At 33.4% G+C, this 22,094-nt stretch overlaps 1 protein-coding gene across 2 annotated transcripts in view; it reads left to right on the top strand.

Annotated features, from left to right (window-relative positions):
- Positions 1 to 18,400, top strand: part of LOC100371812 (protein zyg-11 homolog B-like) — a 46,963-nt gene extending 28,563 nt beyond the window's left edge. For both annotated transcript variants that reach the window (XM_002731728.3, XM_085503168.1), the window contains exons 4-12: positions 748 to 806; positions 2,002 to 2,173; positions 5,426 to 5,584; positions 5,924 to 6,085; positions 9,069 to 9,116; positions 12,376 to 12,443; positions 12,557 to 12,689; positions 13,491 to 13,641; positions 13,919 to 18,400. In XM_002731728.3, coding sequence (XP_002731774.2) covers positions 748 to 806; positions 2,002 to 2,173; positions 5,426 to 5,584; positions 5,924 to 6,085; positions 9,069 to 9,116; positions 12,376 to 12,443; positions 12,557 to 12,689; positions 13,491 to 13,641; positions 13,919 to 14,070 — 1,104 coding nt within the window. In that variant the 3' untranslated portion in view covers positions 14,071 to 18,400. The remainder of the gene's footprint in view (positions 1 to 747; positions 807 to 2,001; positions 2,174 to 5,425; positions 5,585 to 5,923; positions 6,086 to 9,068; positions 9,117 to 12,375; positions 12,444 to 12,556; positions 12,690 to 13,490; positions 13,642 to 13,918) is intronic.
- The last annotated feature ends 3,694 nt before the right edge of the window (positions 18,401 to 22,094 follow it).

Below are 22,094 nucleotides of genomic sequence, written 5' to 3'. Positions count from 1 at the left end.
TTCCCTAATAAGCATAATAATTCATAATTTTTTGGTTTTTTGGTTCTAATCACATTTCAATTAAACTTGGAGACATAGATTTTCTGTTACATTGCGCAGACCTCATTAGTTTTACACTCAAATCTGGTCATATTAATTTTCTGATTTGCATAATTAGTTTTCAGCTAAGTAATTTCAAATTATATTTAATGTGTCTCCAATACTCTCAGCACATGGGAGTTCTTTCTAAGCTTTCTTTGATTTTTGTTTATATTATGTAAATAAATTATGTCTTTTTTTTTTAGCCTGTCAAAATACTGTTAGTATCTTCTGTGAAAAAGTTTGGAAATATGTTATGAAAACTAAATACAGAAGAAAAAAATAAATCATATTCATTTCTCTCCAAATCTAATTATAACTTCAAAAACTTCATCAATATAGTCAACAAAATCAAATTAATTGAATATAAAAAAAACAAAGCAACAACAATTTCCTGAAGGATTTTTCTCTCTTTGTTAACACAACGCCTGCTGAAAGTCTTCGCAGACATTTTAATACCAAAATTGTCATACATTGTACATACAAAAAATGAGAAAACAAGAATTAGTTTGACATACTTTTGAAATGCAACTTTATTATATTTTACCACAGACCATTAGAAGATTTGTACACACCATATTACTAAAAATATATTTCAATAACAGTTGTATTATACTAAATATCTTAAAATAATTGTTCAAATGTCTGTTTTTATTATTTTGTTTATAGCATATTCTGCCTGGTATGGCCAGTCATCGGCAACATCTAGGTGTTCAGATGGCAGCGAGGTAGGTCCCTACTTTGATTGATTACAACACCCAGCATATGTTTATTGTGTCAGGATCTGCAGGATTTGCATATTGCTTTACAGTAGACATAAACATTTGCATACAAAGCAGGAGCTTTTGCATAAATTACTGAGGTGAAAGGTCACTGTTAACCAAACAACAAGCAAACAAATGAAGTGTGATTTATTGTGGATAATGTTGGGGATCTACATCCTGTGTACATACTGACAGTTTAAACACAAAGGATATTTTTTGTATCACAAAACTACAAAAACATCATGTAGAATAGGTATGCCCCTTTACTAGGCTGTTTATTGAGAAAACTTCTACCAGTACCATCAATGTTTGTTGTTTTATACTAGTAAACAAATATTTTTCACTAGTAACAAAACACATGTGTGTGAAAATAACCTGCTGTCTAGGAATTAAAATCATATGAAATTATTAAAACAAATATTTTTCACTAGTAACAAAACACATGTGTGTGAAATAACCTGCTTTCTAGGAATTAAAATCATATGAAATTATTAAAACAAAAATTGGTGATAAGCACATTATTTCAGTCATTCTATAAGTAATCTTTACTACACAGACAGTGGGAAACATCACACATGGTGTAACTGTATACTTTGCATTGCTCATTGAACATGATTTTACGCTAATCTCTAGGCAAGTAGCAGAGAAAGATTACAAACTTTACTTGTATGTTAAATATTAGGTTATCAGGAGAATACTGCAAAGTATGCACAAAGGCAACACAATGATCTTATCGGTCAAAACGTAATTGCTCATCTATTCCGTAATTGTAGTAATAAGTTAGAGAAAGATAACTGTTCTAAATGTTATGTATGTGTATGCTTGCTTACCGCGATGGAATTCTGTTTCCGTCATGCTCTATAAAAAAAAGTGTTTGGATAACCTAGCACGCGTTTAATGCTGGTGACATACTTTACACCAAATATAGGTTAATTTTGAAATGGGTGCAAAATATGGTCGAACAAAACCAAATATGGCTTTTTTGCTGAATGCCACGATGTACATTTGCATAATTCATTAAATGCATTGAGACAAGACATAATGGGGCTTGTGCAAATTTAATTTACTCTGGTCTGGTTCCTGATGACTAGATATAGTCATCAACCTGTGATTAAATTTCTTATCTCATTTGGTTTATGTTTTTCTCTCCCCCACACAGTGCTTGTCTGTATAATTTGTCTAAGCAGCAGTTAGCTGATAATGTCCATGTGTCTGTACTCAAAGACATGGTGCAGTTAACCATGGATGCCATGGAAACATTCCCTAATCATCAACAGTTGCAGAAGAATGCCTTGCTGACACTTTGTAGTGATAGAATATTACAAGATGTGGTAAATATATTGGAATTTTATAATTTTTTGACCACCCTCCTCTCCCAACAACCTTCAACCCTCCACCATGGAAGCATTTATGTTTTACACGTTATTTAATTGATTTCACAGTTGTTGCACTGTGCCATGGTTAATACGGGTTCCATGTGATGTATGCTTGTTTGTAATTGGAATGCACTCTCTGCACGCTGACTGTCTCACTTTTAAATTATGTTTTCATAAGATCGATATTTGTATTATGGCTGATTTGTCTTAAAAATGATATTTTGAACGTAACTGGCCACATGTTCTGAAATATGCCTCGGGGTGCAGCATTAACATATCAAAAACCTGCAGGCGTGTTCATTTCTGTGCACAAATCTCTTGTCTCACCAATAATTTTTTGCGCAATTGTAACTGATGAAACATCTAGTTATTTTTGTTATAATTTGCATATTAACTCAATCACAGTCAACTTGATACATACATTGTACATGTATTTTTAAAACTAGGGTTGTGTCTGTTATTATTTTCCATTGCCAATCAGTCATTTATTTGCTTAATTACAGGTATTACATGAATAACCTCATTGTATTTAATTGAAACAATTACTGAAATTAAATAAATTGGTAATTAATGAATAACTATTAAGGCAATAAATTGATCTATTTTAATTAGACCTATGGGTACTTCCATAAATACACCACTTTATGAAATCTAGCTGTAGGAGATACATATATACACCACTTTATGAAATCTAGCTGCAGGAGATACATATATACACCACTTTATGAAACCTAGGTGTAGGAGATACATATATACACCACTTTATGAAACCTAGCTGCAGGAGATACATATATACACCACTTTATGAAATCTAGCTGCAGGAGATACATATATACACCACTTTATGAAACCTAGGTGTAGGAGATACATATATACACCACTTTATGAAACCTAGCTGCAGGAGATACATATATACACCACTTTATGAAATCTAGCTGCAGGAGATACATATATACACCACTTTATGAAACCTAGCTGTAGGAGATACATATATACACCACTTTATGAAATCTAGCTGCAGGAGATACATATATACACCACTTTATGAAACCTAGCTGTAGGAGATACATATATACACCACTTTATGAAATCTAGCTGTAGGAGATACATATATACACCACTTTATGAAATCTAGCTGTAGGAGATACATATATACACCACTTTATGAAACCTAGCTGCAGGAGATACATATATACACCACTTTATGAAATCTAGCTGTAGGAGATACATATATACACCACTTTATGAAATCTAGCTGTAGGAGATACATATATACACCACTTTATGAAATCTAGCTGTAGGAGATACATATATACACCACTTTATGAAACCTAGCTGCAGGAGATACATATATACACCACTTTATGAAACCTAGCTGTAGGAGATACATATATACACCACTTTATGAAATCTAGCTGTAGGAGATACATATATACACCACTTTATGAAATCTAGCTGCAGGAGATACATATATACACCACTTTATGAAACCTAGCTGTAGGAGATACATATATACACCACTTTATGAAATCTAGCTGCAGGAGATACATATATACACCACTTTATGAAACCTAGCTGTAGGAGATACATATATACACCACTTTATGAAACCTAGCTGTAGGAGATACATATATACACCACTTTATGAAATCTAGCTGCAGGAGATACATATATACACCACTTTATGAAACCTAGCTGTAGGAGATACATATATACACCACTTTATGAAACCTAGCTGTAGGAGATACATATATACACCACTTTATGAAATCTAGCTGCAGGAGATACATATATACACCACTTTATGAAATCTAGCTGCAGGAGATACATATATACACCACTTTATGAAATCTAGCTGTAGGAGATACATATATACACCACTTTATGAAACCTAGCTGTAGGAGATACATAAATACACCACTTTATGAAATCTAGCTGTAGGAGATACATATATACACCACTTTATGAAATCTAGCTGTAGGAGATACATATATACACCACTTTATGAAATCTAGCTGCAGGAGATACATATATACACCACTTTATGAAATCTAGCTGCAGGAGATACATATATACACCACTTTATGAAACCTAGCTGTAGGAGATACATATATACACCACTTTATGAAACCTAGCTGTAGGAGATACATATATACACCACTTTATGAAATCTAGCTGCAGGAGATACATATATACACCACTTTATGAAATCTAGCTGTAGGAGATACATATATACACCACTTTATGAAACCTAGCTGTAGGAGATACATAAATACACCACTTTATGAAATCTAGCTGTAGGAGATACATATATACACCACTTTATGAAATCTAGCTGTAGGAGATACATATATACACCACTTTATGAAACCTAGCTGTAGGAGATACATAAATACACCACTTTATGAAATCTAGCTGTAGGAGATACATATATACACCACTTTATGAAACCTAGCTGCAGGAGATACATATATACACCACTTTATGAAACCTAGCTGCAGGAGATACATATATACACCACTTTATGAAACCTAGCTGTAGGAGATACATATATACACCACTTTATGAAATCTAGCTGTAGGAGATACATATATACACCACTTTATGAAATCTAGCTGCAGGAGATACATATATACACCACTTTATGAAACCTAGCTGTAGGAGATACATAAATACACCACTTTATGAAATCTAGCTGCAGGAGATACATATATACATCACTTTATGAAATCTAGCTGTAGGAGATACATATGTACACCAATTGAATGTAAAAAAAAACAGTAATTTTAGAGAACAATGTAATTTATGCTTCTCATATTAACAAGTGGGAGCACATTCAGTTTACGTCTTGTTTAAAACAAACATACTTCTTTTATAAGTACAATTTGTTTGGAAGATATTGATATATATTACTGTATCTATTTTGGTATCTGCCCATCACTGTTAAACTAGCCAGCCCTTTATTTTTGGGGAAGTTCCAAGAAATTTAAGTTAAAAAAAATAAACTCTAGATGTGTATAAAGCTATGAGTTGGTTTGTTTTAATCTTTATCCTGCCAGCCCCATGTACTTTTACATTAACTTGATCAGGGAAAGGATAATAATAGAACATGCATTGATATGTACAGTCAAATGCTGAGTGAGGGGTGTGCAGAGCAAGTCTTTCTTTTTGTTGATACATATTAAGCATACTATTGTCTCTTTTCAGTCATTTGATAGATTCCGAGCCGCCAGATTAGTAATGGACTGTCTATGTACGTTTGAGGACGCCTCTATGAGTCGAATGGCTGTTGCAATCTGCTCTATACTTGCTGCTAAAATATCCACAGAGCAAACTGCCTTGCTTGGTAGTAAACCGTACATGAAGGTAAAACATACTGTGAAATCATTTTATTTTCACTGGTGTTTAATTTCACTATTTACGAGATTTTACCTACAGCGAAAATAGCGAAATTGAAAACCAGTGAATGATTTATGTGTTCATCGTACATGTAAATTGCTTGGTTTGGAAGAACTACTGCTAATTGTTATATGGTGCACAGTGTGTATTGTTTCAATGGTCGCTAATGACCAGATGTTGCTCAGCTGTGAGACAAAACCTGAATAAATGAAGTACAATTGTTTACATTCATTAACGTACAGACCAGGAATTACGTTCTCTTCTAAAAACTGCTAGTAATGAACCAATTCTACCTTGTATCCGCAGAAACTTTTAGGTATCGTAAAGCGGAAAGCTGAGGAACGTGAAGCGGACGTTACACTGAAATTCACTCTAAGTGCGTTGTGGAATTTAACTGATGAATCACCGACTACTTGCAATATATTTTTAAGTGAAGGTGGATTAGAACTTCTTATGCATATATTAGAGGTAGGTAACAATGAGAACATAGTTCGTACTTTACATTGGAATGTTCAGAACATAGTTCATAATCCACATTAGAACATTTCAAACATAGTTCATACTCCACATTAGAACATTTAGAACATAGTTCATACTCCACATTAGAACATAGTTCATACTTCACATTAGAACATTTAAAACATATTTCATACTTCACATTAGAACATAGTTCATACTTCACATTAGAACATTTAGAACATAGTTCATACTTCACATTAGAACATAGTTCATACTTCACAGAACATTTAAAACATATTTCATACTTCACATTAGAACATAGTTCATACTTCACATTAGAACATTTAGAACATAGTTCATACTTCACAATAGAACATTTAGAACATAGTTCATACTTCACATTAGAACATTTAGAACATAGTTCATACTCCACATTAGAACATTTAGAACATAGTTCATACTTCACATTAGAACATTTAGAACATATTTCATACTTCACATTAGAACATTTAGAACATAGTTCATACTCCACATTAGAACATTTAGAACATAGTTCATACTCCACATTAGAACATTTAGAACATAGTTCATACTCCACATTAGAACATAGTTCATACTTCACATTAGAACATTTAAAACATATTTCATACTTCACATTAGAACATAGTTCATACTTCACATTAGAACATTTAGAACATAGTTCATACTCCACATTAGAACATTTAGAACATAGTTCATACTTCACATTAGAACATTTAGAACATAGTTCATACTTCACATTAGAACATTTAAAACATATTTCATACTTCACATTAGAACATTTAGAACATAGTTCATACTTCACATTAGAACATTTAAAACATAGTTCATACTTCACATTAGAACATAGTTCATACTTCACATTAGAACATTTAAAACATAGTTCATACTTCACATTAGAACATTTAGAACATAGTTCATACTTCACATTAGAACATTTAGAACATAGTTCATACTTCACATTAGAACATTTAGAACATAGTTCATACTTCACATTAGAACATTTAAAACATAGTTCATACTTCACATTAGAACATTTAAAACATAGTTCATACTTCACATTAGAACATTTAGAACATAGTTCATACTTCACATTAGAACATTTAGAACATAGTTCATACTTCACATTAGAATATTTATAACATAGTTCATACTTCACATTAGAACATTTTAGAACATAGTTCATACTTCACATTAGAACATTTAGAACATAGTTCATACTTCACATTAGAACATTTAGAACATAGTTCATACTTCACATTAGAACATTTAGAACATAGTTCATACTTCACATTAGAACATTTAGAACACATTACATTCCATTTCTTTATATACATGTATAATTGAGGTATTTGAACTCTGATATAGTTGTATCAATCTAGAAAGTGTGGGTAGATCCTCTGAATCGATTCTACGGTAGAAATCGTTGTGTTGTTTGAAACCTAAAATGATCAGTGTAGTGTGCTTGGGACTAATTGGTACAACAAATGGTGTGTATTCAACACGCTCCATGGATTTTATATTTTTGAACACCTTCCAGTATTAATTGCGTCAGTTATATCCATATACAATGTAGCCAGTAATGGCGTTATATTCGGCATGTATGAATGAGAGGCTAGGGTGATAATTTATTAATGAACATTGGACTTAGGCATCAGGCGACAGTGAAAGGACGTCATTTGATTCTATAATAAGCATCTCAAATAGAAAAAGATATAATGAGTTTTAAATAAAAACGAACAAGAGTGCATTGCTTGCAAATGATCTACAGTACGGTGAAACTTGTTTCCTAATTGAATATCGTACTTGTTTTTGAGGTGTTACAAACATTGATTGTTACTCAGTTGTCATTGTAATGACATACAATTAATTTGTTGGTGTGAAATCAATTAGAGTTTATCTGTATCTTCTCACCTGATACGTCAAGTGTGTTTTTACCCAATTCATCAGAATCCTCTGAATTCAACACAAAAGTGTTTCATCAATGTTAAAGTATGATATGATTTTTATGGAAAAACTGCAGGATTTGTTTTTAAAAAACAAGAAATAAGAAGTAATCTTTGGAAGATAAATCAGAGCATTCAAGAAGTTTTAAACCAGAAGTATGGCATTCTTGAATACTTAGATTGAATTCTAATTTAAGTGTCAGAAACGATATAGAAACGTTCCAATATTAATTCCTGAATTAGAATATTTACAGTAATCCCCAGTAGATGATATTTGTTTGTGAGCAGAGTTGAAAGTTGACGGTCATTGCTTTGCATTGTATGTAAATCAACAACAAACACACTTTACTCACATGATCATACCGGTACATCTTATTGGGAGCCAAGTTGAAAAGGTATACTACAAAGAACTGTCAACCTTTAAATATCAAGCTGAGACAGAATACATACATAGTAGTAGTTAGTGTTTATAGATGCACTTAATATCAAACTAAATATTAAACAAATGTAATGCCTCCAGCTTCATTTCACTCTAGATACCATTATTAGATGTGTAGTGTAATGGTTTCCATGGCCAGTGTTCTTATACTGTGAAATTGACTAATTTTCATTGGGTTTAAATTTTGTTGATTTACCATTTCAGGCATTTTCAGTGGGTTTTAAATTCACGGTTTTATCATTAAGATAATGTGCTGAATTTTACATATTCACTGGGTTTTATTTTAGTTTATTTTCCAGTCAGTGAAATAAGCCAAATTAAAATCCAGTGAATAATTGACCCCTTTACAGTAATTTTTTTAAAAAAGGACTTTAATAATTGAAATGTTTTCTAAAATCAGAAAGTAATTACCCTCTCCCCCTGTTTATTATAATATTGCTGAATTGAAATATATGTTCTGTAGCATTGATGTGTACGTACACGTGTTATTCAGAAGACGCTAACTCTTGCATTCTTTTGACTTCTAGTCCATGATAATATATTGTTGTTGTGTTTATTTTTTTTGTAGATTTTTCCAAATGAAACTGCCTTGGAAACCAAAGTGCTTGGATTGATTGTGAGTATAGTTCGTTAATTCTCTGCTCCAATGATTTAGCTTCTGTGACACTTAAATATCAAGGTCAGAAATAATAATCCTGTCTGAGCAATCAAGTTGTTTGCATACGATTTATAGCTTGCATGAATTATTAGGCGCCTGAGCTCAGCTTTCTAGGTCGTATCGACTTTACAGTCTCCATCCATTTTACTATGATTGTAAACGCCATTAGTATTATGCCATTTTAGTAATTTATGGTGGTGCAATGGTTTAAAAACAGTTCAAATTCCCAAGGACACAGTGTCAATGGTCATTTCTTTTTATATTGCACTACATGAAAAAAGTTTTAAATAACATTAAAAGTTGACAGGAAGGTTTTCAGTTATAATACATGGAGTAACATGGGCTAATTATAATCTTTATGTATCTGTATATTGTAGAATACTTTATTTTCGCTTAGAATTTATTTTCGCTACTTTCACTGAAGGAATGTTTCAGACCCTTTTTCTTATATTTTACCGTCAACTCATCAAAAATCAGTGAAAATTAATTCCATACAAAACACCCAAAAATTCTATTCAGCGTATAGTATTTTACAGTATATAATTCTTGGTGCTATGGACGACATTAGGTCAGAGTTCCATTTCTCTGAGAATGAGCGTAATTGCTACCAGGGATCTTTACATGGGCCTTGTTGTAGTATTGCCAACATTATTCTTTCACACTATATTAGCTCAGCTGGTTTACTTTTTAACACTTGTTGTATTGATCACCTACTTTACAAACCATTTGGGCCGGTATCAGCTGCGCTACTCAGTCTCGTATCTGTCATGCTGTGACAAGCAGTGGTTTTGCTGTTTTATACTACAAGGGCTATTTTTTATCTATAAATAACTTACATTGTGTATGGCCGTTCATTTATTACAATAATACTTGTATTCTGGTTTAGGAGCCTGTTTTTGCTCGTTGGAAATCATTCTGTGTGAAATTATTTGCCATGTATTGTAAAAAAATTTAAATAAATTAAAAAATTTAAAACAAGCGTGGATAGCATAATCAGTTAATTTATTTTATAAATTTTTCTAATTTTCATAATTACCAGTACAGTATATTGCTCGCATAATGACAACTTTGTGAACTTCTTCAATAGCAGTTGAATTATATCTCTAGTCTGTTCTAGAATTCCTGCTATTTGAAACAAAAATAAAACGTGCATTAACAGATCTTTTGAATTTGATATCTTGACATTTGTCAACTACAACATGTACACTGTAGTGTCACTATATAAAAGCATATTTACATGGATGAACTCTATAATATTGATTTATTTCTTGAGATAAGTAGCTTCAATATACAGTACCAGTGGGTGTGAAAAACAACGTACAAATTGATTACTAATATATAGGTTACGTACTCCAGGCAAGAAGGTTAATGTCAAAGGTACAAAAAAACCAATTTGTGTTGATGGTGATTGTATCTCGTCAACTGTTTTTTATTTCCACTTTAATACAATACACCCTCCAGGACAAAAATTACAACAACGTTGTGAACACTTCTATTTGAATATCACTAATAGTATACTGTAATACTGTAAAATAATTTATTTTAGCAGGAAGTAATTTTCACTGAGTAGTCTTTTTGGGCGTTTTGTATGGAATTTATTTTCACTGATTTTTGACGACTTGAATGTGTAAAATATAGGAAAAATGGTATATTCGCTGGTTTTTATTTTCACTGAATTATTCCTTCAGCGAAAACAGCGAAAATTAATTCCAAGCGAAAATAAAGTATTCAACAGTACCGTACCTAAATGAAATCGCTCAATTGAAACAGTTTTCACATTTATATTACTGTTGTCATAATCAAAAAAAATAAAAAACTGTGTCTGTCACTGCATTTAGGAAAATAAATTGTCCAAGAATGTTTTTATTTTACTGGGTTTATAATGTATATCTGGCACTTTCAGATTTGTATGTACAATTTGTAGTACACTGACTTGAGCAGATAAGGTTTTTCAGATTTGCAAATTATTACATCATATTCATTTCATCAATTGATGGTTGTCCTAGCAATGCATACTACTTGCTCCAAGCAATGATATAATCATTTCGCAGATATAAGGTTTCAAGAATTATTACAGCATTTTTGTCTTTTTAAATCGTACGTATATCATTGCCCCAAACAATGATACAAGTTCACAAATGTAATTCCTGTTGTGAACTTTCTTGATTTGAAGAGAAAATTTTGCAAAAGTCATGATTTTCACTGATTTGAAAATTTGTCGTGCGAAATTAAATTAAAATTTACAGTATATCTTTTCAAAGGACACTTTCTGACGGTTGTCATAACTACGCATACCGGTAACTGCTTTACATGCACCACATCTATAAATGAATAAATGATGACAAAGACAATCGTGTAATCAAAAAATAAAAGTTGGCCACCTAAGCATTTTTTTTTTGCTTCAAATCTTATATTCAGAATAGGTAATTTGAAAATCAATCCAACTACAACTGCTGGAGTAAGTAAATTAGCTAAGGAGCACACCAGTAAAGATTACCGGTAAATATTTTTTCAAATAATGGGCAGCTCGACCAAACTATATCTTTAATATATTATTGAAATCTTAATGTTTTGCCTTCTTTGGGAAGCAGATACAAAATACCTGTGAATATGCACACCATTTTGGTTGCTAAGAGACTAGCCTGATGTACCTAAGGATATATATATACCGGTACTTAGTTTCACCGGCAATATCCCAATAAAGTGAAAATTAGTATTGCGGTCACACAGCACATATATTTCGTATTCGATGTGTGATTACATACACAGTAATGGCTTTTTGATAATCATCACTTTCTAACCATTTATTCAATTAAAAATATATTATGAGGTAATTACTTAGAATAACGTAAAGTAAGCACAAAGGCAGAATGTTAATCAACGCTTAGCGGACGTTGATGCGTTTCCAATACTGCCTATTAAAAGTTCATACTTTACAGTAATCTTGAAGTAACCACTATATTATACGTTTTTGCTTGTAGTAATAACTTAATAATAATGAGAAATGTTTTGTGTGGTGCGAACGTTTGCGTCTCACGCTACACCGCTTCTGTATACAAAAGAAAATGTTCGTAAATGTGATACACATTTTCCAAATAAGGAAGACTTTCGAATGTGTCCATTAAACTTTCAAACATATCCGTACAGCATTTTACAGATTCTATTGTTGTCAATGGCAGATGTATAATAATTTGAAATATCTCCTTCTTTTTCACAGAATAACATTGCTGAAGTCAAAGAACTTAGGCATACACTCTTGCGAAATGATTTCATACACCATGTAAAGTAAGTTCTAACAAGTGTTTTGACTTGAATCGTAGAGTCTCCAAGCATGAAATCATAGCAACCTCATTTTTGGGATCACTTTCAGTGACTAAAGTTTTGATTCTAATTATTAGGCATCTTCTCGAAGGAGATCAGATAGAAGTGAGTTACTTTGCTGCTGGTATTGTTGCTCATATCACTTGTAGTGTTGGACCTGATGGATGGACTTTATCAGCTGACCTCAGACAACAACTATTACAATCACTGGTAAGAAATATTTAAGTGTCAGTGCCGATGTGATGCGTCACTGAGCCGATGTGATGCGTCACTGAGCCTATATGATGCGTCACTGAGTCGTTATGATGTGTCACTGAGCCGTTATGATGCATCACTGAGCTGTTGTGATGCGTCACTGAGCTGATGTGATGCATCACTGAGCCGCTATGATGCGTCACTGAGCCGATGTGACGCATTGATTACACTACAAGTAATTCTCTGGCCCATCTTAAGAAAGTCAGTCGTACATTGATATAGTTATCATCTTCTCATGATTAGGGAATTTGTAATTTGGTTATGGCCACATTCATCCTTAAAAGGCGGTGGTCGATGTGCCGTGTCCTGTTTGATATGGGACTCATAGCGACGTATACAACACGTGTAAAATACATTTGTTTGTTCACACAAAATTCAGACACTGTGTGATGACCCCTGCAATTTACCGGGTAATGCAAGATTAAGTCAGATTATAAACAAAATAAGTGTGAAACTGAAAGATATCCCAACATTTTAGTTTACGACTTTAACTGCAGCCTCATGCAATCTAAATTTTGTCTTGAAGGCCCCTCTCCTCAGCAGCTCATTTAGAATACATTTCTTAAAGACATTACTTTTAATTACTACATGGAAATCTACAGCTTAATTTCACACACTGAGATCTATCGGGCCATTGCCCAGTGGTGATATACATTGTAATTGAAATATCAATCCAATCATTTGATGGAGTGTAATGAATACAAATCTATGATAGCCAGTGGGTGTAATGAGCATATCTATGTTTGGTGTTCACAGAACGATGCCATTCGTAGCTGGGAAAATCCTAAAGGTGAAATGGTAGCCTACAGATCATTCAGTCCATTCTTTCCATTGCTGGCCCCAGATGGTATACCCGAAGTACAGCTCTGGGCTGTCTGGGCTATACATCATGTCTGCACCAAAAACGGTAAGTTGATTTAATTAGGCCACTACATTTGGCAGTGTGTAGTTGTTGTTTTTTTGTGTGCAAATAATTTGCTTGTACGTAAATAACCAAGACGTGTCCATGTTCAAATTAAGTTGCTGATCAGCTGATATCAGTTTGCCATATCTCTACTCAAAACTTTTCAATACCTTCACCTTGGTAAGGAGGCAGAAGTAATGGACAATGTATTTTCCGGTCAGGTACTCATTTCTCCATTTGTTGTTTGTTTTAATTTATAAGTGCTTGTTTTATGCCGCAGGTTTGCGTTACAGTCCAATGCTAATAAAGGAAGGAGGTGTTACTGTGCTGGAGAGACTGTTAGCTTGCAAAACTGTCTGTGGCCAGGTGCGTACAATTGGTGACAATATACTGCAGGTACTACAACAGCATTTACCGACAACCATCCTGTAAAGAGAAGTCTAAATTTACACTACCACGAGTGCTATTTCTTTCCACGATTATATTGGTAGTTGTCATCAATTGTTATAATGTGCTGTCATCTCTGTTTTATATTAGTACAGTCCAGCTTCATAACTTGGTCTCTAATATTAGAGTTGATTCCAAACTTTGTAGGGAGGGAGGGAGGTATGAGGGAGGGTAGTATAATTATTGCTACATTACAGTGCTGTACTGTTTTTAGTATGATTCATATGCAAATGCATGTTAATCTGTCAACATGCCAGTTGAATGTCGAGACAACGATCAGCATTATTCAATATTTCGCTATTCACCTGCTGTTGAATATTCCCGAATATAATTCTGTATTTCAGAAAAGCATTTTCCAGAGATCCCATAGCATTACTGAGATATCAATCTATGTGATCAAAAGGTGCATTTAACAATGAACCCAGCAATAGATTTAACAAAAATTCCTAGAAGCCAGCGATCACATCCATCTGTACCCTGGAAATAAAACAGACAGTGTGCAGAAACTATTGTAATTAACAATCTAACACAGGAATGTCTATTTTCATAAAACTGCCAAAACTCGTAGTATTCAAGCAGCCATCATTCAATATGTTGTCAAACTTTTTTTCAGATTATTATTCTGCTTCATAATTTGTACAAAACCTGCAGAGGGGAGAACACTGTACTGTATGTAATTGAATTAGAAAGTCTGCTGTTCAAAGTAGCCCATAATTCGTAGCAAACTTAAGAATTATTATAATCTCAATACAACATGTAGACTGGGTAGTTTTGTGTCAATTTAAAAAGAAGGGATTACAGTGTATTATGCATGTAGGGTTGGTTCATGCATCACCTTGTATAAGGCCCCTCTTTGATAGTTGCGTAGGCTTTAAGTAGCCTACATTTGAATTTGTTGTATAAATTATTTTTTTTAATGAATATTTGAAATGTATTTCAAATGAGATATTTCATTCCATTCTATAGTTATGCAAGAAACTTTCACTGCCATCACTGGCTTTTAATTTGAATTCTTCTACTTTTATTTTTTTTTTTTTTAAATTTTCAAGATTTGTCATTATCGTTGATGAATTGTATGTAAATACTTGTGTCGCTATTTATGAAGCCATCTGGCACAAAGTAAAGACAAATTGAAATGTATTTTAGCATCAGCATGCAGTGAGTGAATGAATGAACACTGCCATTCGATTCTCAAACATTGCATTATGGGAAATTCTTGCAAATTCAGTTGAAACATATCAAAATGTTCAATCTCTAACCTTTTCCCATAATCTTTACACCTTTTTTTCACCAGACTTCCTCGCTCAAATTTTTCTGCGCTTCTCTTTTATTTTTCAATGTTTCTGGAAATGACTACTAATATTTGAGCCAACAAACAAAATTTTAGTAAATTTTCAGTTTTTGCTCACAAAAATTTGGTTATTTTTGTCCCAATCTTCTGAAGGAAAGTGCAGACTATAAACGGTACTATTTTGTGAATTTGTGATGAAAAGAGGGAACTGGTGGTAAAATGGTTAATCTTAACAAGCTTCTTTTATCTTAATAATTATGTCGTCATGCCTTTGGTAACCTACATGGTCATATTACAACCACTTAGGTTATTTATTCATTTCTAGCTCTGAAGTGGCTTGGAATTGAAATTTTTGCCTTTGGACTTCCTGAATCTGATTAAAATCAAATTTTAAAGAAGCTGTAGGTAAACTGAAGAGTCAAAATTTCAGAACATGTGCTTTTCTCAGTTGTTTACTGTGTTGTATTTTTTCAAAATTATATATTTCACAATATGACCGGACTGTTAGATCAAACGTGTCTGTTTGCTATTATTTATACAATGGCAAGATATCAGGTAATTACGATGATTATTTGTAATTTCAGTTATGGCAATGATTTTAGACCTCACAATGGATTGATAACATTATTAGGAAATTCAAAATTCAAGAAACCTCTTGCGTAGGTGTGCATGCCGATAATTTCATCTGGCTTTATTTTCACTTATTGTAGAATACCTCTCATTGAACTTGAATTTATTGTCGATGGAAGGGTTAATGAGGGACAGTAAAATTAATTTTGCTGTATTTCTCACATGGTGATTCAGAGAAAATATTCTACATGCGGGACAGATGTTATTTTTTTCAGCAAAATATTTATGGATTGTTACAGACTATAGAGGGCAGTATTTCAACAACAAAAAACTAAATAGAAGGAGGATATGGTTTTGAAAACAGAGTTCTGAAAACCCTTCTTGTCGTGACTTTTGGCATTGCTGTCATCTACGCACACACATTTGAACCTCTCATATTTACATGTGTTTTTCAAGCAAGCTTGAAATAATTGAATTTTTTTGTGAAAAATTATTTGAAAAAAGTCTATCAATTTTTAAGTATTAATTTATTTCAAGCTGTATTTTATTTAAGAAATACTGAAGATAATTTTGATGATGAAAAAAAAAAAATTAAAAAAAAAAAATCTACAAATTTCTTCAAAATTCATTAATATTCGTTACCTTGGCAGAACTACTGGTATTGCTAAATTAGAATCTTAGAAGCTTTCTGAGCTCTCCGAAACTTCTACAATAAACGCCTAGCATTGGTCACCGAGCTTATCTTATTAGCCATGCAAATATATTCATCATCTCATGTCGGCTGACGTCACTAGAACCGAGAGATGTCAAATACTCTCCATTTATTGGCCAGTTTAAATGCTATACACGCAAATCACATTATCTTCAGTTGATTTACGTCACTTACGTTGACCGCATTAGCAATTAAGTATATGGTCAATAGCTGGTGTTGATTACGACCTACGCCCTATGTGTTTAATATAGAGGTTTCTGAAAGCATGTAGATTCTACACTAACGCTATCGGTACAACAACCTCGACATATATTCATTTATAATGAATTAATTACCGGTTGTGGTAAATTATTGGTTATACAGATAACCCCCTCTAGTGGTAAACAATTAATTGAAATTTTTTGCTGGGGTGGGGGGGGGGTTCAAATGTGAAATTGGACTTTAAGTACAAGTACAGTATTTGCTCTATTAGAACTGCATCTCTAATAGACATTCGTGTAAAGAATTATTAATGCCATCTTGTTTTGACATGCAAGTGTCTTTTTGCTTTGAATAGAGCATATACTATTTTCTTGTGCTTGATTTTTGCTTTATGTCGACTATTTCAAGTCTGTTGCTTTCTTGAATTATTTCTTATCCATCTTCATTGTATCAAATTTGCATAATTTGTTTATTCAGTGCATTTATTTCTGACTTTCATTTTGTGATTAGCGTATTGGTCAGCAAGTTGGATGGCATGTTTGGTGAAATAGCTAAACACTGGAAAATATTTCAAAATGTTTTTTTTTGTTTGATGTAGCTATGGTAAAAAGGGAGCAAATGACCGTGTCATTGAACGAACATTGCACGCCAATCAATGTTTATGACTTAAGTCATTTGGATACTAGTACCTTATTCAAGCATATCATTCGCTATTGTTGACAGTTTAGAGTGATGAACGTTGCAAGATTCAGCACCAAATACAGCACATTAGTTTGATTTTGGTAATTGGATCAATAATTCGACTTCATTTCAAACTGTTTCATTTCTTTTTTTGCTCTGGATTATTGAGTCAAGCTGATGTCATGTACTGCATCTTTATTTATTCTTTGAGTAGTGTTTCTAGGCTTTGTATTGATGTACTCCGGTGCTATGTTAGTTGATGTTTTGCGACTGTCCAGTTTCCCAGGTTTCGTTGCTAGGGACTATGTTTGCATATCATGTGATCCACCAGAGATGCGAGAAATTAAATTAATTCATGCCATAGATGTTAGATTGATTAACTAAGTAAGATGTCAACAAATCTGTCAGTGTACCAAACTTACAGTACAGTATTAAACTTACAGTTCTTCAGTTCAAATTTGTCGCACTTTTTGGAGGGTGTCTACTCACTTATAGGCAGGCATACTTTGTACATCAATGCATTCCAGATTCATTCATTCATTCATTCATTCGTCTGTATTGTATCTTTAATCTTTTGATGGGTTGTGGCCTGAAACACCATCCAAAACACATTACATCTAAGCTGCAGCCATCATTTTGTAATAAGTTATTGTTCATGTGCAACACTTTTTTTTTAATGTTTTAACTTTATTTGTGGATGGTAACAGGGTATTTTGTATATTAATTATTCACGGCTTTCTTGCCACCTTCTTGAGCAGCTGATTTATTAATTTATTTGTTGTAATGTTCTAATTGTTTTTTGTTAAATATGTATACTTCCAGTTCCTAGGAGTCGCAAATAGAGATATGACCTCATTGTATTGTCTGTTTCATTGATTTTTTTTACCTTTATCTGTGTGTGAGAGGCTGTCAATTGACTTGTCATAATAGTTGCAATTGATTTTGCTCTACATTGAGTTGTATGAGGGCGCTGTTTGTGTGACAATTAACCAATCATAATGGTTGCAATTGATTTTGCTCTACATTGAGTTGTATGAGGGTGCTGTGTGTTTGACAATTGATTTTGCTCTACACTGAGTTGTATGAGGCGCTGTGTGTGTGACAATTGACACTGAGTTGTATGAGGGCGCTGTGTGTGTGACAATTAACCAATCATAATGGTTGCAATTGATTTTGCTCTACATTGAGTTGTATGAGGCGCTGTGTGTGTGACAATTGACACTGAGTTGTATGAGGGCGCTGTGTGTGTGACAATTGACACTGAGTTGTATGAGGGCGCTGTGTGTGTGACAAATGATTTTGCTCTCCATTGAGTTGCATGAGGGCGCTGTGTGTATGTGACAATTGACCAGTCATGGTTGCAATTGATTTTGCTCTACATTGAGCTGTATGAGGGTGCTGTATGTGTGTGACAATTGACCAGTCATGGTTGCAATTGATTTTGCTCTACATTGAGCTGTATGAGGGCGCTGTATGTGTGTGACAATTGACCAGTCATGGTTGCAATTGATTTTGCTCAACACTGAGTTGTATGAGGGCGCTGTGTGTGTGAGAATTGATTTTGCTCTACACTGAGTTGTGTGAGGGCGCTGTGTGTGTGTGACAATTGACCTCTCATAATGGTTACAATTGATTTTGCTTTTACAGTGACCTGTGTGACGGCGCTGTGTGTGAGTTGATAGTTCGGTATAAACTTTTGTGTACTAGTATTCTTTATTAGACTGAGACAGTATGGAAAATAAATCACAAACGTTTAACATTACCCTCATCTTTAAATTGTTGAAATGGCCTAAGAACAATAATTGGTACTGTGTTTAGTCATAGTCCCTCCATGCCCTCTATTTATAATAATCCGTTCATCCGTTCGTCCGAAGTCCCATTTCAGAACCTTGTGGGTTTTTAACTTTGATACAAACATTATACATGTTGAGATACATGACCATGATGATTCGTTTCGTATCTCTGTACATGAGCCTGAACAAATGAAATTCATAATTCCAACGGGCACTATGTCATTAACAATGACTTGTTCAAATTGTGTTTTATGGAATTAGGGGCGCTTTGTTTGTCCAATCACAATTGTATGTTCCATCACACTCCATCACGATCGTGATCGCTACCTACAACAATCACGCTCTACACCTTAAATAAAGATTGCAGAGAGGCGACTCTCAGAAAATGAGCTGAACTTGTGTTGAACATTTAACATAGACAACCAAGTGTATACCAGTCCAATGAAGACCATGATTTTCAATTGTCATTGTAATATATTTTATTTTATTTTATTTACCGTACATGCGATTTGAGATATGGCATAATATCTCTACCATAGGAACCTACGGTAAAAGTGTCATAATACTGAACAGATAAAATGACTACTAACCACTAAAATGAAATCATCTTCTCGGAAATTAGGCAGGTCATTCCCAACTTTCAATATTGTCAAAATGAATAAATTCTGGATATTTGCTGTTATGAGTAGGCTTCAACCTTAACAACGACGTTCCTGTTCTTCTGCCTAATTCACTGAACAATATAGACATTCCTTTTCAGTATCGATGCTTTTGTGATAAGAACGCACGCATATGTTCCCATAGTAATATTAAGGACCAGTATTATATGGCTCAGCTTTGGGGTAACCATGTTGATTCCTATCTGCACAAATTAGCTTAAAACACGTGACGTAATTTGACTTTCAGGCGAAAATGGCCAGAATTAGTAGACAAACCATGTTAAGTACTTCATTATCATAAATACACGTATCCAACAAATCGCGCCACCTAGCGAAGAGGCGTTCCTGTGACGTAAAATGGGTGAACGGAAGGCCGTTCACAACGTAGATATTATTTTGATCGAGGTACTCCGTATATCATATACATTAATATATTTGACAGATTCACCATATTCCATCCGACGACCATAGACATAAAATTGTCCTTTTGTTTGATATTGTTTCACCCCGGGTTTTTACCCATCTACGTAATTTTGTCGTAGCTTATGGAAAAGTTGTGTTGCGACGGTGCAATGATGGTGAAAGAAGAAACTCGTATATTGGTGTTCAGTCTAAACTATACTTTAAGGTAGACGTCTAGAAGTAATAAATTGTCTTCCCGAACAATATAAGGATATAAGGGTCACCTAACTTTGCGAGAAAATAATGGTTGTATTTTAAATTCGTGGATAGTGGCCATTTTGTCAGTGTTGTAACGCTTTTACCTTATATTCGTATGGCAGAGCATTGTGCCATATCGCAAATTGTATATATTGTAAATGGGGGGGGGTGCTTTTTGTTTGTCCTGAATTATTTCAAAAATCTGGTTTTTAAAAAGTGTCAAAAAATGCAATTTTTCTTTAATATTGTGTTCTTCGTAACTGTTCTAAAAGTAGCAATTTTTGACAAATATTGGAACAATACGTCACTGTAACACAAAATAATGCTATTTCATGGTGTCATAGGACAACAGCTCCGCGATTGTACATAATAAACCAATCAACATTGTCATGCGATTTATGACCATCTTTCTACAAAAAATATAAGTAGGCGATTGCACATGGAATCCAGAGATGTATATGTTGAATTCTGGCTGCTGACGATTCTCATCCAAACAACGATGAATAATAAGGGATAATGTAGAGAAGTTTCAGTATTTTTAGCTTGTTTAAACAAATGTTTTCGAAATAAAATTGTGGTGATTTCTCATTTTCAAGTAGCAAACATAGCAGTACGATCCGTTAGATGAGATTTTTCATTGAACGAATACTTATATCAATAATCAATATTTCGTATGCTGATGTTTTTTCATGAGGATCTAAAACCAGCTCAAAAATGGTAAAATTACCTTATTAACAAAATCTACACCGAAAGTAATAATAATCTTCTAAATTCGTTAGATCTGTAGAATACTTTATTTTTGCTTGGAATTTATTTTTTTCGCTATTTTCGCTGAAGGGATGATTCCGTGAAAATATAATCCAGCGAATATACTTTTTTTCTATATTTCACATTAAACTCACCAAAAATCAGTGAAAATAAATTCCAAGCACAACGCCCAAAAAGCCTTTTCAGTAAAAATTAATTCCAGCGAAAATAAAGTATTCCACAGTAGATATCAAACAAAGCTTTCTCACCGTCTAGATCTCTAGGAACAGCGCCATCTATAGATGTGCTCTGTTACACAGAAAGTGGAAGAAGTTGTCATTATCATTTTCTCAAAATCATAAACATCGATATCGATTTAAAGAAATTAAATCATGGTGGATAATTATCAACATTTAGACTGTGTTATCACAAAATTATCAGCTTCTCTCCAATCAGTATACTGACATTCCTTATAATTTTAATCGCCATACAATGTATGTATAACGTATAAACGTGAACTTGTTTGACCTCCGCAAATACTGTAGCAATCGAGGCTCAATCTTTCTTAAATTATTGATGATAATAGACGAATTGAGCAATGTTGTTTGTAGGTTTATTTACATACATATGTAAATATCTGGACTGTGGGTGCGTTTTTTTTTGTGTGGCAAAGATGCACTACTACTGGCCAACAG

The sequence above is a fragment of the Saccoglossus kowalevskii genome, chromosome 9 (genome assembly GCF_978046115.1).
Source record: "Saccoglossus kowalevskii chromosome 9, keSacKowa6.1, whole genome shotgun sequence".
NCBI lineage: Eukaryota > Metazoa > Hemichordata > Enteropneusta > Harrimaniidae > Saccoglossus > Saccoglossus kowalevskii.
The sequence above is the reverse complement of the archived record's forward strand: the minus strand, read 5'-3'. Positions and strand labels throughout refer to the sequence as shown.